This window comes from Lipotes vexillifer, unplaced genomic scaffold, assembly GCF_000442215.2.
Source record: "Lipotes vexillifer unplaced genomic scaffold, Lipotes_vexillifer_v1.1 scaffold250, whole genome shotgun sequence".
Lineage (NCBI taxonomy): Eukaryota > Metazoa > Chordata > Mammalia > Artiodactyla > Lipotidae > Lipotes > Lipotes vexillifer.
The window spans coordinates 458958-475421 of NW_006785198.1; the positions used below are offsets into that span (position 1 = coordinate 458958).

General features: G+C 36.9%; 1 protein-coding gene across 4 annotated transcripts in view; it reads right to left on the bottom strand.

Moving 5' to 3' along the window:
* The window catches only part of SSX2IP (SSX family member 2 interacting protein), a 40464-nt gene that overhangs the window by 16740 nt on the left and 7260 nt on the right, over positions 1-16464 (bottom strand). For 2 of the 4 annotated variants that reach the window (XM_007457225.1, XM_007457224.1), the window contains exons 2-6: positions 5913-6043; positions 5157-5326; positions 4479-4691; positions 3456-3566; positions 1718-1853 (exon numbers count right to left, since the gene is read on the bottom strand). In XM_007457225.1, coding sequence (XP_007457287.1) covers positions 1718-1853; positions 3456-3566; positions 4479-4691; positions 5157-5326; positions 5913-5955 — 673 coding nt within the window. In that variant the 5' untranslated portion in view covers positions 5956-6043. The remainder of the gene's footprint in view (positions 1-1717; positions 1854-3455; positions 3567-4478; positions 4692-5156; positions 5327-5912; positions 6044-16464) is intronic. The other 2 variants (XM_007457226.1, XM_007457227.1) reach the window with 1 other exon arrangement.

Genomic DNA, 16464 nt, shown 5'->3' on the forward strand with positions numbered 1-16464 from the left:
TTATTTTGCTATTCCCTTTATGAATGAACACAAGGCTAACCAATCTTAAAAACCAATAAGTGTCCAAGTTTAAGATGTATAATCTCAGAATACTTAGATTTCTAACCTTGTCTTAACTGCTAATTATCACACTTAAATTTTTCAATAATTTTAAAATAAAATGTTCAAAAAACTGCAACAGCGCTGCTGTACAGAATGACAGTGACACAGTGAACACTGAACTGCTTGCTGGTAACAGGCTTAGCCCACCATGTGACAGCTTGAAACATCTGCTCATCAGCTGTTGTATGCAAGTCCAAGTTCAGAATAATGTATAATGTAGGTTAGATGACAGCCTATAGCCCACTTGGAAACCACTCTTCAATAAATCAATGTACATATTTCCTGTTGCCTGAATCTTGGCAGGCCAGCAAAACTTTATCTGTGTAGCTCTACTTTTGTGTGTGTGTAGTTCTATTTTTTTTTAAATTGAATTACAGTTAATTTACAGTGTTGTGCTAGTTTCTACTGTACAGCTAAATGACTCAGTTGTTACACATATATACATTCTTTATTTATATTCTTTCCCACTATGGTTTATCCCAGGAGACTGGATATAGTTCCCTTTGCCATACAGTAGGACCTTGTTGTTTATCCATTCTAAATGTAATAGTTTGCATCTATTAACCCCAAACTCCCAGTCCACCCCTCCTCCTTCCTCCCCTCCCCCATGGCAACCATAAGTCTGTTCTCTATGTCTGTGAGTCTGTTTCTGTTTTGTAGATAGGTTCATTTGTGCCATATTTTAGATTCCACATATAAGTGATATCATATGGTATTTGTCTTTCTCCTTCTGACTAACTTCACTTCGTATGATAATCTCTAGTTGCATTCATGTTGCTGCAAATGGCATTATTTCGTTCTTTTCTATGGCTGAATAGTGTAGTTCTACTTTTTAATCTACACTATTTACTTGAGATTATGCACAAACTTGAATGAAATAAGTTGTAAATTAAGTTTCAAAAGAATAATAGAAAAAAAGTATACTTTAACAAACAAAACTTTCACTGTCGGCTGTACTTCAAAAATGCACAGCTAGGGCTTCCCTGGTGGCGCAGTGGCCGATGCAGGGGACACGGGTTCGTGCCCCGGTCTGGGAAGATCCCACGTGCTGCGGAGCGGCTGGGCCTGTGAGCCATGGCCGCTGAGCCTGCGCGTCCGGAGCCTGTGCTCTGCAACTGGAGAGGTCCACAACAGTGAGAGGCCCGCATACCGCAAAAAAAAAAAAAAAAAAAATGCACAGCTAAACTAATTTAAAAGAACTCAAACTGACATGAATGATTTGGCCTGATGAACCATTTTATGAAGTTAACTCAAAAATCACACTTTTGGTACTCAGAAACATGCTGATTTTTAATATAATCAGTTCTTTGCCATGAAAGGTTAGAGTGTCCTCTGGCTTAGCTTTTCTCTGTGGATTAATCCTACATCTGTCATGTTAACAAATATATATGCAATTCTTATATGCAACTAATGGAGCAAAGCAAAATTACTATTTTTCAACTAACCAGTTGTCTCAATTTCTAGTTTACATGGATATATACCATCTAAAATCAATTGTATAAAGCATGAAAAGGACACTTCATGAATTATTGAGCTCAACCCCTCTACATTTATTTCTTAGTGTAATACTAGCTTATTTGTTCCCTTTGCTTTATCTTAGCCAGCTGTTCCTTACCTATTTTTTTATCCTTCTTGTTCATAACAAGTTGATGTAGACGTTCCTTTAGTTTATTATATTCACGTTCTTTTCTCTTCATATCATGATTATATTGAGTAGCTCGACTTGCAATAATACTTTGTAATTTCTGCACCTAAAAAAAGCATTTTCTATTAAGTGAGTCCCTTTAGGACTGGTAAACCCAGTTAAAATTTATAAATTCAATAGAAAAAAGAAGTCCTAGAATTCAGCTCCTCATATAATAGTTTAAGAATTCTAGGATTATTCCTCCTTCTCTGTAACCACCGGAAATCACTCTTTAAAATATCATTAAATGAAGCACATAAAGTTTTTATGTTTTAACTATGAAATTTCCAGAGCTGCTAACTCTCTAAATTATCGTCTACACCTTTCATGCTACATACAGATTCTGATCATTTAGAAACCACAAACTCTTATGGAAGTATTAATGTGATTAAAGCTTCATTTGAAGCAAGTAGATTTCATCTGATCATTTGTAATGACTTCCTTTTTCTAATGACTTGAATCACTTTATCCTTTATCAATCTGTGACAAGGCCAATTAGTCATGGCACGTGGCAGTAGATAAACAGGTTCATTTTTCTCTGATCAAAAACAGTTCTCAAATTAGAGTGAGACAAACAGCAGAGAGAATCCAGTTCAGACATCTGCTGAGTACATATTATATGCCAAGCACTACTGGTCAATGTTTATATCTACTAAGACTTCTCAGGCAGCCCTGTAAAGGAAGTAAGTTCTATACCGACATTCTTTATCTTTGCTAGAGATGATCATGTTCAACTTAATCCTCACTGAGGAAGAACTATAGTCAAAACATTTCAAGTATCATCAACAGATTAAGTCAAAATCTTCTGTGAAATAACTCAAGGAAAAGTATAAGTAACCTTGTGGTTTAGTTAAGATACTTCTTACCCACTTACTAAATATACTACTAAATAATCAAATATGGTAAAACAAATCTGTCTAAATCACTACAAGGTCCTTAAAGAAATACGCTCCCTTAAAAGTCTTTAATTATAGTGAGCAACATATACAGCACTGAAAATGTTATGGTTTCATAGCTATCATGTGGTCAGAAATCAAACTGCAGAGCAATAAAAACATAATGATTTCTTCTTAAATAAACTGAAAGATAATTTCAAATGCATTAACTCTATAGGTCCAAATACTAAGTAATCACTAAAGCAAAACTGAGATTAGAATTATGATGTCTTCAGCCTAAAAATGAGATTTTTAATCTGAATCGCTTTTTTTAAACAGTAACTTGAGTGTCCATTTAGTCAAGTAATTGCCTGACTGGATGAACAATGTTGACATTTAAGACAGTGCAAGAAGAGGCATTCCAGATATAAGTAAAGGTATAGCAGAGAATAAAAGATCTACATTTAAAGCGCCCTTGTGTCTGACAAAAAGTTAACAGTGCTTGTGAGTCCACGACAGATGGTATAGGACACTGGGATGTCATGAGCTCTGGACTAACCTACTAGGGCAAATGGATGAGCTTGGGGGAGAGGGTGGTGGGGAGGGCTCCTGGCCTCACAGTTAAATGTGATATGACACTATACACACAGTTCCTCCAGGCCAATGTGACACAGGGTGAACAAATGGTTCTTTCTTGTTTTAAAGTCGTGACCATTATGGTCACCTCAAATTCCAAAAACAAACAAACAAACAAAAATTCACTTAAACTTTATCTGCAATAACTGACAACTCACCTCATCTTTCTCATTTTTCAGTAGCTGATGCAAATTCCTGTTCTTGCATTGTAACTGTCTGTCTCTTTCCTGAAGACCAATCATTTCTCTCCTGGAGGTTTCCAGCTGCTCCTAAAACATTCATATGCAATTTTGACTAAAATTAACATAGGATTCAGAGCAACTGAATCCTTAAGATTAGTAAAAACAAGTTACATAAACTATGGTTTGTTACCTAAAATTGAAGTTTAGCATCACACAAAATGTTTATTTAAAACAATTACTATAAAGCTTGATACTACAGTGTTACAAAATGTACCTAAATTTGAATATCAAATTTTATTTAAATACCGATTTTTAATGTATATACAAAAGACCTTCAAAGTGGATCCCTTGAAAGACTCTTTACCTATTCCAGTGATGTTGCCACTGAACATTTTCATAATTTCTTTTTTAATACTTTTTAACACTTCTACGGCACACTCTGAGAAAGAGCCAAAAATGATTTGGAGCTAAGTATGAAGAAGACAGGTGACCAAGCAAAGTAGAACACTTCAGGTCAAAAAGGGTGGGACTACAGCATGACGCCAGTTCTGCCTTACAAGCAGTAAACTCAAGATTTTTCCTAGAGGGCACAGATGCTCTCAAGAATATTCTTGAAATTTGATGCAATCAAATTGATGCAATCTCTCACAATAAGACTATTTTAAGTTAAGCATCTACTTTATTAAGCAAGACTGGATAGGGTGGGAGAATCCTTATTTTATTTTCCTCAGATATAAAACTTCCTAATCTAACTTTCTACAGTTTCAGCAAGACACTAAACAGTTCGTAAAATCATCGCCTTCGATATAGATAGTACTAGGAAGCAGCACAACTGATTTGTACAAATTATATTCAGTTTTACTTTCCAGTTTAAAAGAATCCTAAAACTTAAAAAAAAAAAATCCCTAAAATGTGTTTGCTAAATAAATCCAATGAAAATTTATAGTTTCAAACTACATAACAATGGCACTGAAATACAGATTGAGATGTAATTTCTACCTTAAGTTTTGCATAGCAGTTCTGCAGATGGTCCATATCGCTTCCCAGTTTCAGATTCTGTGTTTCCACATTTTCCTGAGCTAGAAGGTTCTTCCGCTGAAGTACAAGTAGCTCATTCATACAATTTAAAACAGCAACTATATTTAATTCTCTCTTTGTCTCTTTACCTTTGGATTCTTCATATAATGAAGGAAAACCGAAAGTAGTCAATTCCTAGTAGGAGAAAATGTTTTCCTAAAAGTTGGTTACCGGACAACTTAATAAATAAACAAAAGACAGAAATCTTTTCTGAGAAAGAAAACTATCCTGAGATAGTTAAGAAAGTAGCACCTATGCCAAAGGACAAAGAATTAAGAGAACTGTGCTCTTTTAGCCTCTGCTCTACAATCACCTGTGATCTGGAGAAGGCACTTAGGTTTCTACATCAGTAAAATAAGGGTAAGACTCCCCGTGGAGGAGACCCTGGGGTGATGGGGGATCCAACCTGATCCAGACAAAAACGTTTACCTTGTGTATCTAGACTAGATGGTCACCAAGGTTCTCTGCAAATCTAATATAAGTCCCGGGCCAATATGTAACATACTTGTGCTTGACAAGTTTTTCTCATACCTTTGATATGTTCTATTATATAACATGATTATGTTATTTATTGCTTCTTACAAAAACAAAACATGTTACCTGATCAAGATATGAAATACTTTGTTCAATATTCTCTTCTGTGCAGAAGGCACTAAAAAAACTGTGCACATTTTTTGATAAAGGTATTGAAGAGCATAGCACTTGCTGTGAGTATAAACTTGATGGAGACATCTTTGTTTCTGAGGTATATTGAGAGATATATTTGCTTTCTGAAAGAATCAGTAAAAGGCATTTATGTAAATAATTTGTAAAAATGCATGCAAAGCTAACAACATAATCTCCATTACCAAAGATTTTGAATTATAGAAATATTTTTAAGTTTTCTCAAATTAGGACAAAGCTGGTTTTTTGTATGAAAACTATATAATTTTTTCCAAAAAGATACAACTAATAAAGTGGTGCTCCTAGAAAAGGCATGTTAAGCTACAATATACTATCTTAATTTACAATAGATTTATAAAACTGATAGATAAAACCCACTTGTCTATGCACTCAAAGTTTATGTGATTAAAGGAATAAATCAGAGAAATGTACTGAAATAGCCAATGAATTTATTTCAAATGCAGAAAAGTCTCTTCCTCAAGTAATCAACTATTCAGCCAAAGCACTTAACCCCTGATTAGGCACAATACTTAGCTCTCTGTGATAATTTTACTGAAGATGAAAATTATATATTTTACAACTATTTATGTCCCTCTCTAATTACATCTTCAATATTTTTGGTAATTACAACGTCATTGAAAATTAATCTTTATAATTACTGCTTTTGCTTACAACTATTCTGAACTCAGTTACCTGAAGACAGACCTGGATCTGTAACAGTCATCCAATCTCCCATAGCAATCGCCAGAGCCAGGATACCTGAGGAACCAGTTCAGCAGTGAAACATTCAGCCCAGCCGCTGTCACTCTTTATGTAGGCATCTCCTTAGAAAACAAATCAGAATAACAGCATCTAATTAAAAATATGAAAGCAAATATAAAGCCAATGTGTAAGAATTAGTTGTATGTACTTCAAAACAGATGGATTCTGCATTATTTACTCTCCTGTACTCTCATACAGAACATGGTAGAGCTTAATAATAATAATTGTGTGTGTGTGTGTGTGCAAAAGAATCAAGGTAAATGGCTTCTCGAGTTATACTAAGGTATTCGCATTACTTCATACACAAAGTACATGGTACACGATCTGACTCACAATATAAGGTACAGAATTGTACTAAGTAATAAATATTTCCAAACTATACCCTTTAAAGTACAATTCCTACTTACGTAGATGAAAAGATGAAAAATTTCTTGGCCAGCATTCCCATTTTTTGTTATTTTTACTAACTATATTAACAAAACTTTTAATTACAATTCCTAGTGTTGGCATAGACGTAGTGAAATGAATACTCCCATACACTGCTCTCCAGAAAAATTAGATCAATTTATACTACTACCAAGCAATCTGGCAATATGTATCAAAAGTCTTAATAATGAAAATATATTTTGATCCAGGAATTCCACTTTTAAAAATTTATCCTAATAAAATAACAATTTTCACAAAGATTCACCTACATATTGTTCTTTACAATACCAAAACAAAAACCCCAGAAATAACATATATGTTCCACAGTAGGAGACTGGTTACATAAATAATACATTTATACGCTCGAATACCGTGTAACCTTTAAACACAGCCATGTAGAGTTAGGGTGGCTAACAAATACACAACAGTTAAGAAATGCATATGAATAAAGTAGACTAAGAAACACATAACCGTTTTAGTCTATCATTGATGCCTCTACTTTTTTTTTTTTTTTTCCGGTACGCGGGCCTCCCCCCGCTGTGGCCTCTCCCATTGTGGAGCACAGGCTCCGGACGCGCAGGCTCAGCGGCCATGGCTCACGGGCCCAGCCGCTCCGCGGCATGTGGGACCTTCCCGGACCGGGGCACGAACCCGTGTGCCCTGCATCGGCAGGCGGACTCTCAACCACTGAGCCACCAGGGAAGCCCGATGCCTCTACTTTTTTTACAGAGATAATGGAAGTGGTAACTATTTCTCCACCATAAAAAAAAAATTCAAATGAAATTATAAACAGCAACTGGAAATTGATTTCAAGGTCAGGGATAGGAAGAGGAGAGGTGAAGACTGCAGGCAAACTGGAGAACACATGTCAACACTTTGGACAGCTGCTTCCCAGCCACAATAAACTGTGGCCAAAAGAGAAAGCAATTCCCGTGCTGATACATCTTTCCATTTTTTAAGAAATGTTGAAATTCTGGATTTCTACGTGAAATCTCCCAATTTTTAAATATTAGATGCTAATTAAAAAGACTAACTATGCAAGTTATCCAGTGGAAGGGGGAACAGCTGGAAGGGGGAGATCAGAGCACCACCTATGCTTTGATCTGAGAGGTGGCTACTTAGGCACACACAACAGGACGACTCATGAAGCTGCACACTTAAGGCCTGCACACTTGACTGAATGGCAGTTATACCTCAAACACCACTACTGTTTAATAAGCGAAATAAAATGTGTCTTTAGGCCAGATCTGGACTGTAGATCAAGAGTTTACCACCTCTCTTCTGAATATTTAAGACTGTGGGGAAATATTCACAATATAATGTTAAAGTGACATGAAATTTTTCATTCATTCAATAAAATTTTAATTGTGCTACTATGTGCCAGGCACGCTTTTCTAGGCATAGGAGAAGACCTGCTCTCAAGAAGTCCACATTCAGGTAGGGAAGAAACAGGTAAGAAGTAAGCAATAAATTACAGTAACATCACACTCAGAGTGATGACAATAAAGAAAATAAAACACAGTAACGAGAGTATTAGGGTGGGGGGGGGTGGTATCTAGATCCGTCAAGGAAGGCTGCATACAGATGCTGACATTTGAACTGAGAATTAAATGATATGGAATCAACTACAAGACGGTCAATGACCAGAGGAGTCCAGGTGGAGGAAACAGCATGTATAAAAACCCAAGATGGAAAGAACTTCGTACATATTAAAAATATACAAGTGGCCAGGACGCCTGAAGCACAGTAAGCAAGAATAGATATATAAAGCTGGATTTTCTCTAAATTGCAATGAAAAGCTCTTAAAGCAGTTTAGGCAGGAAAGCAACGTGATCTCTTTTTAGGCTTTAAAAAAGATCATTACGGCCACTCTATCTACCCTGTGAGATTATAGGTGGGCAATAGTGGGCGCTGATGAAACGAGGCTACTGCAACTTCTTGTTCGGGCAAGAAGACCAGTGTTGCACTACGTCTCCGACAGTGGAGGCAGAGACACATGGATAAATTAGGGATGTGTCCTGGAGATAGAACCTTCAGGACTTGCAGATGGATTGAAACAAGGACAAAAGAGCAAAAGAGAAATGACAAATAATTCCTAGATTACATAGCAACATAAAATATATACTCGTGCAAATGACTGTATGTGTCATATAATACATTATGATGTCACATACACACAGAAGGTTATCTAGTTTGGCACTGATCTTTTGCTATTTTGCTACTCATGTGCCTTGAGAAGAGCACCTTGAACTCCTTGGCACTTCCCAGTGACCTTAAATGGGTACCTTCAGCAACAGGAAGAGCAGGATGAAGGTTGAATCTGCATCCAGAAAGACAAACGATCTTACTTTTGGTTTTCAGAGACATTAGCTATAAGCAAAACAGGACCCAAGGGACAATAAATCCAACTATTCTAACCCGGCTCTGCTTTGGGTAAGTTACTTAACCTCTCCAAGCCCTAGCTTCCTCACTGGTAAATTGTCATTATCCCCTAAAGATTAATTGAGATAATGCATATAAAGTATTTAGCACACTGCCTGGCATATGGGACACATGTAATTAATATCAGTTGTTATCATCATCACATAGACACAGATCTGTTTGGTATAAATGACAGGATTCTAAAACCTGTAACAAAATGCATTGTTGCTCTTAATAAGGATTGAACATAAATCCTTAGAAGACCTGAGACAGACATCATTAGAAAATACAACAGTGTGCCTAAGTGCCTTTTCTCCTCATACAGAAAGATTATTAAACACCAATATGTCTACTACATATCCATACTTTAAAACTGTAATTTAAGTCAGTTACTCTTAGTCTGTGAATTTAGTTCTCCAGAGTCTACAGGTTTCACCAGTAAGTTGTTCCCTGTCCTGTAAAAAACAAAAACAAAAAAACCTTGCAAAATATTCAAGTCTAGTTAAATGTTCAAAGTGAAAACCAAAACTCCATTCTGAAGTGCTATGAAACAAAACTCAGGAAGAGTATATAATTTCACACCATTTAAAAAGTTTCTATGTATCCTCTTTTGTTCAATGAGGCACCAAATTACACACAATGAGGCTTGTGATCAAAGAAAAGTTACCCAACCAGTCTTTCCAAGAACAGAGACTTAAGACTCATCAATATGCATCCCAAAACCAAGAGACTAATTTAAGCAAAGTATTCTATTCTGGCTCAATCATAGCTAAAATTTCATTGATGAAGGTTACAAATTATTATTACGTTATATTAAAATAAGTCAATATTAATTTCAAAAGCAAAATAAGAAAGATAACAGAAGTATCTCTGCTTTGCATAAATCTAATACCATCACACGTCCCTTTCAACTTGAAAGCTTTAAAAGCAGCCATGGAGGACTCCATTAAAGCTTGGTGCTGGAACACGGAATAAAGTTCCATATTTTATATAAAAATTATTATTATTACATATTAATCATGTCATAGCAAACCATTATATAGTGGACATGATTATCCACAACAAGTCACGTAAAAAACAAGGTTGGTTATGCTAGCACTGTTACTATAGGTTCATCACAGAAGAAGAAAGGAAAACAGTTAATTGTGCTTTGGTTCAAGTAATCTGTAACCCCCAATTCTCTCTCTATACCATTAATTAGAGTAGCTGCCCAAATTCCCAAAATAATGAGTGAACTTCATGAGCGAAACCTGAAGATTAAAGAATTTAACAACTTGTAAAAGTCATTTCATTCATCCAAGATTGAAGGGGAACAATCTTGAAATAAATCTATAAAGTAATCCATGAGTAAGAATCTTATCTCCTATTCGACACATCAGAAAGAGTTTTTTCCCTCCTAGTGGATAACATGTATATAAGCATATAATAAACTTCCCTGTTCCAAGTATTTCTCTCAAGTACATTCCAGTAAATCTTCATAACAGAAAATCGTACTAATTTCAGTAAAATTGCAATTACTTCAGTAAAAATGTTATCTCACTATTTCTGAAGAACTACTTTGGCATGCCTCTATGTTGCTATAGGCCCCAAGTACAACGTCACATACTTGAGTGTAAAACAAGCAAGGGTACTCTCGTCTTTTCTGAGTAAAATGATTATGCTGAACTTAAGAATTACGGAGTAGCATTTTCTAGGTTAGGATCCTGACAAAATTGGGAAGCAGTGTGACATTTGAACATAATTATACTGTTTCTGAAAGAAAATGAAGATTTTAGTAAGTTTCAAAAAAAAAAATCTATCACTCTTCATGTCAAAGTATTTTCTTTCATATGTATTTATCTATATTACAGACAGTAAACTTGAGCTCAGGGAAGTCAACAGGATTGCCTGAGGTCACACTTCTAATTGGTTGTGAAGCCTGGACACAAATCGCAGTCTTCAAAACTGTGCTTCTTTTCTCTCTACCATTCAACCTTTCAACACCGTACACACAATCAATTAATCTAGCTATGTTAAAAGTAGAATATAATAAAAGATTTCCATCAAGGTTCTTTAAAAGACTGAGGTCCTACAATTCATTCTAAATGATTCCACTAAGAACACACAATTCTTAAGGGACCTTACCTACTACTTAAATTGAGGTACACTTGTAAACTTCTCTGCTATGCCACAAACAATAGCTTTTTTCTCATTTATGACTTTGCTTTAAAAAGGCATAAAAACAACTCCCAGAAATGAGATCACTTCCACAGAAAGTTTAATGAGGGTGGAATTAACTCATTTTACCATTTATTCCTAGAATAAATATTAAGACAACATCAAAACTAAGTTTACGGATCTTTAGCAAGAACATTTGTGATTCAGGTTAATTATACATGTTTTTTTCCAACAGAAAAGTTCCTTGCCTAGTTCTTCTTCTTCCTTCTACCCCAAAGATTCAGGGTTGCTCAATATATATTAACCGCTTATAAAATTTGGGGGCAGACAGCCTTTAAGATGGCCCCCAGTTATTCCTGTACACACCTTTAGGTTATTCTGCTCCTTGAGTGTGGGCTGCATTTCATGACTAGCTTCTTAACAAACAGAATAAAGCAGAAGGGACTGGATTTCACTTCCAAATTAGGTTATAAAAAGGGCATGCCTTCCATTTGGGGTCATTTCTCATTCGCTGTATCGTAGATCCCGCTTTCCAGGGAAAGCAAGTTGTCACAGCTGTCGTGTTGTGAGCAGCCCCATGAAAGGCTGATGTGGCAAGGAACCAATGTCTCCAGCCAGCAGCCAGCGAGGACCTGAGGCCGGCCAGGAGCCAGGCGAGTGAGTCTGGAAGAAGATCCTCCCCAGTCAAGCCTTGAGATGCCTGCAGTCTTGGTCAACACCTACAGGCAGCCTAGTGAGAGACACTGAGCCACAGGTACCCAGCAAAGTGGCACCCAGATTCCCAATGGACAAAAATTGGGAGATAAAGGCCAGTTGTTTTAAGCTGCTAAACTCTGGAGTAATTTGTTATGCAGCAATAGATAACATAAGTTTTTATATATCTTTACATATATATATATATATTACATTTCTGAGTCTCTTCCATAATTACATGTTTCTTGCTGAAACATAACTAAAGTGATACCATGCACTACAAAAGCCACCCATCAGGTATATGACAATGATATCATGCAGTATTAACAACAACTCCCTCCATATTATTATAGCTGGATGTCTCCCAAACTAGTTTGTGAACTTCTGCAGGGTGGGGAATGTATTCATCTTTGTATTCAACAGTCCCTGAAACACAGCAGGCGCTCAGCAGATGTTTATAAAATGAACTGAGTCCCACATACGGCACACTCACTCTAGCCTGTGTGCTCCACAGGTGCTTTCTTCTTTCACCTGCCCCTAAACTAACGCTTCTTCAAAGCACAGCTCACCCATCATCATCCCCTCCACACAGGCCATTAAACTCTATTCTCTAGGTCCTCCTTAGTTTATTTCATCTTTCCTAGTTAGACTCTTTAGTCACATTCTCCATTTCTATATCCACCACGCATCTTAATAGAATAATCAACAAATAACCAAGTAAATAACTGATGATAAATTAGCACGTTCATTCCAGCAAGCAAAAGTGGATAAATGAAACAGCAATGGAAGAGATGCACAAGATGTGAGTCCTTCAGAGAAAAGTACTACTCTTCATCATCCCCCAAATCTCTCCTAACACTTCTACCCACGGAAAGAGAGCTTGGCAGAAACGTAAGTGATGTCTTGATTACAAGATTTCCTTCATACAGTACACTATTTTAAGTGTTCTTTTCAAGTTCACTTGAAGTTCAAACTTGAGAAGGCACAACTGCCTATCTAATCAGAATTCTAAAACAAACTTCAATCAAGTATCAGAAAATAATAGCTTTTTCAATATACAGGAAGGTAGTAACATGATACCATCTGGACTTCTAAATATTACACAGGATTTTTCACGAATAACCAACTAAAGTCTTTGCTAAACTCTCACAAAGTTAGAGTTACCCAACTGTTGGGTTAAGAAAATAAAATTGTTAAAACTTAGTCTTTAAACATTAGCCCTTACAAATTCAGTCATAAAACTTAAGAATTTAGTTATCTGCATACTTTAATAGATGCTATTATTCTCAAAAACCAAATACATTATGATTACTTAAAAAATTACCACCTTCTACTATAATTTTGTTCCGAAGGAGACTATAGCTTTCAATTCCATTACAAATACCTCTGCCATCTAATACAAAACCATTCGTCTATGCATATCAGTACAGATAAATACTAAACTCAACCTCTTAGAACCTACATTTTACAAATTTAAAATCCAAATGATTTCATCTGAGTGGCATAATAGTACAGATTTTTTTCCACAGAAATAAATTCTTCTTCATAAATTAAATTTTAATATATATCTGAATGGCTGAAACTGAAAATCTGGTATCCCTTTAATCATCTGCCCCCTTGCTGAGTTTGCGGCTCTGAGGAGCATTTACAGTTGGGGAGCACAGTGCAAACCATGTGAGCCTCACAGGCCTGGGTCGGACAGGTCGTATCCTGACCAAGCTGGTCATATCCTCTCCGAGCTGGTTTCCTCACCTGGAAAACAGGGTGATACTATCTACTCTGTAGGGTGGTTATAGGTATTTAATGGGGTAAGGGGTGAAAAACTAAGTACAGAATACCTAGGGGGCTGATCTAACAAACAGGTGCCAGGTGCTGTTCTAAATGCTTTACATACTTCATGAAGGCAACCTTCACAACAACCCTACATGTTATCACATCATTTCCTTTTCAGAGATAAGGTAACTGAGGCACAGAAAGGTTAGATAATTTGCCCAAGGTCACGCAGCTGGCAAGTGGCAGAGCCAGGGGATATTTCCCATCCCACACTCCAGAGTCCATTCTCTTAACTATCATGTGTTGCTGCTTCATGGATGACAGGCCCAGGAATAGTATCCCCTACCACCACTCATGAGATAGTTATCTCCCAATTGGGCAAAGACTGCACAAAATAGTGTGAAGACGCAAATTGCGGCAAAATATTTCATGTGTTTCCCTTTGGGCTGAGGGATACAATCTCAGTGAAGCAGACCTGCACATATAGCATGAAAAAAAAATGTTATGAAAAACAAGAATAGTTTGATCACCACCTTTTGCTAAATCAAACTATCTAAATATATTTAGGAGAAAGGTGTGGAAAGGTTACAAACTGTTCCCAAGGACATTCCTGGGGAATGGGACGTTCGGGCGTAGTGAGAGGTGGGCCAGCACACCTTTATACCACTGGAATGTTCTAGGGCACTTATTTTGTAAAACTTTTAGAGGCAGTGGATTCAGGCACAGTTACTAAGACAATGTGTATGGATGCATGCCACCTCCATCCCAGACAGTAGCACCCCTGCCCTCTAAAAGTGGAAATATCAGTGTAGACAAATAACAAACGCGCCCCCCATCGATCAATCACACTTCTAGCACCTAGCCCGCCCCCGCCCTGTGTTCACACATACGAGTGGGCAAGGGTGCTGCAGCCTTCACACTGACCCTGGCCATGTCAGAGCATGTCTGTGGGGAGTCAGCCCATCAGGGAGGCTTCCCCCCCACTGATGCAGAGTGAAGATACAAGAGTACTGGCTGGCCTGGCAAAGGTGGACTCTTCCTCCAGCTCAGTTACAATCTAAACACAGTGGGAAGAAAGAAGAGGGAGGCTGACTTTGATTTATAACTATTAAGATTCTTTTCAAAAAAGAATGCTCTCAATCTAGCAACCTTCTGTGACTCAAGCAACTACTAAAGTGTGTTTCTCTGCTTCCGGAGAGCAGCTGGTGAAGTGAGACATTACGTTCTTAGAGCCTACGCCACACTGTCCGGCATTTCATTACACAATGACTTCTTCCTGCTCATGTTTTCATCTGTTTTGGTCTTGGCTCTCCAATTAAACTCATTTTTTCAGGGCACTGCCACCTCAGAGAAGCTGCACAAGGCTCTGAAAGAGCCCCAGACAAGAGCCAGGGACCATGGTTCCCACAGCCACTTCCATCATACACTGAGCAACCTTGAGCAGGCCATGATTTCTCTGGTTTTCAGTTTCCACATCTGTAAAATCAGGAGGTTGAGCTACATGATCTTTAAAGAATCTTCAGTTCTATTAATTACGATTTTTACATTTCTCATGGGACCTAATATGAGAATTGAATACAGCTATTTATATTAAAATTTTCTTCACATTTTATAGCAGAATGTACACACACTGTCTTCACAACCACGTTTATCAAATGAGATTCTACCTAATTTTAAGATTAAGCATAAACGATTTACTTGAAACAAGTAAATTTAAAGCATTTTACACATATTAACTAACTCAATATCACAATAACTCAAATAATCATTTCGCCCCACTACAGATGAGGAAACTGAGGTCCAGAGAGCTTTCTTGCCCAAAGTCACATATCTAGAATATGACAAAGTCAAGAATCAAACCATAAGGGTCCAGCACATTTAACTACACACCCTACTATCTTTATTGTAGGAGAGGAAGGAATACACAATATGTGAGCTGCTTTTTCAAACCCAAAACACACACAGGTTCTTGCTTCTCTACCACCTCGCCTTGAGACTGAAGTATAATTCAATAGTATTATTCCAATTGAGTAACTGGAATGTGAACTGTATAAAAGCAGACAATATTAAATGTTACAGAAATTCAAAAAATTTTTTGAAAATTCTAGTCAATATATAGAGCCCAAATTGCCAGGCTTTCCCCAAACTGCCATCCCTTCTCTTTGTGCTTCTAGAACACTTTGCATTAACTCTGTAGTACAGATCTAACTGTAATGAAACTTCTCTCCCACCACCTAAGCTGCATTCCTGGTCAGCAAGCCTGTCAGCATATTGTTTGTACCCTGCTTTGGTGTGAGGTGTCAGTATGGAACCCAATAAAGTTTGCTGAATGAATGTCAACTAAGTTCTATGATGTATTAGCGTGAGGTATTCTACTGTAATATTATGACAGACAAGAATCAACACTTTAGCCATGCTGTGACTTAGAAAGGCTTTCAAATGAGTCTTGAGTGATGCCAGCTTAGGGAAGCAGGAAGGCAATTAGATGTATGAATCAAGAGCATGATAATTTAGAGACAGTATACCAACTTCAAATTCTTCCAGGGCAGAGGTAGGAATTGCGGCAATCGTTCTTAAAAGAGGATTAAGGAAAAAAAAAAAAAAAAAAGCACATTAAGCTAACTTTGTAAAGTTGAAAGTCAGCTAAGAAGTCCAAATAAAATTTAAAAAACAATTGTCATTTATTGGTATTTCATTCTCAAAATTAGGTAAAAGGTAATGACATTTACTAAAGGCAATGGAAATAACAAAGAAACTAAACATAATTCATGAATCTGTTCTGTGATAATGTAATCATGTATCTGTAACAGTTTTTTCAATGATTTAGCCCAAATTCAATCACTGGTTATAGGCCTCAACAATAGCACCTGAGAACTTGTTAAAAATGCAAATTTTCAAGTCCCATTTCAGACCAACAGATTCAGAAACTTGGGGTGGGACCAAGAAATCACACACACACACACACACACACACACACACACACACACACACACACACACACACACACACACAC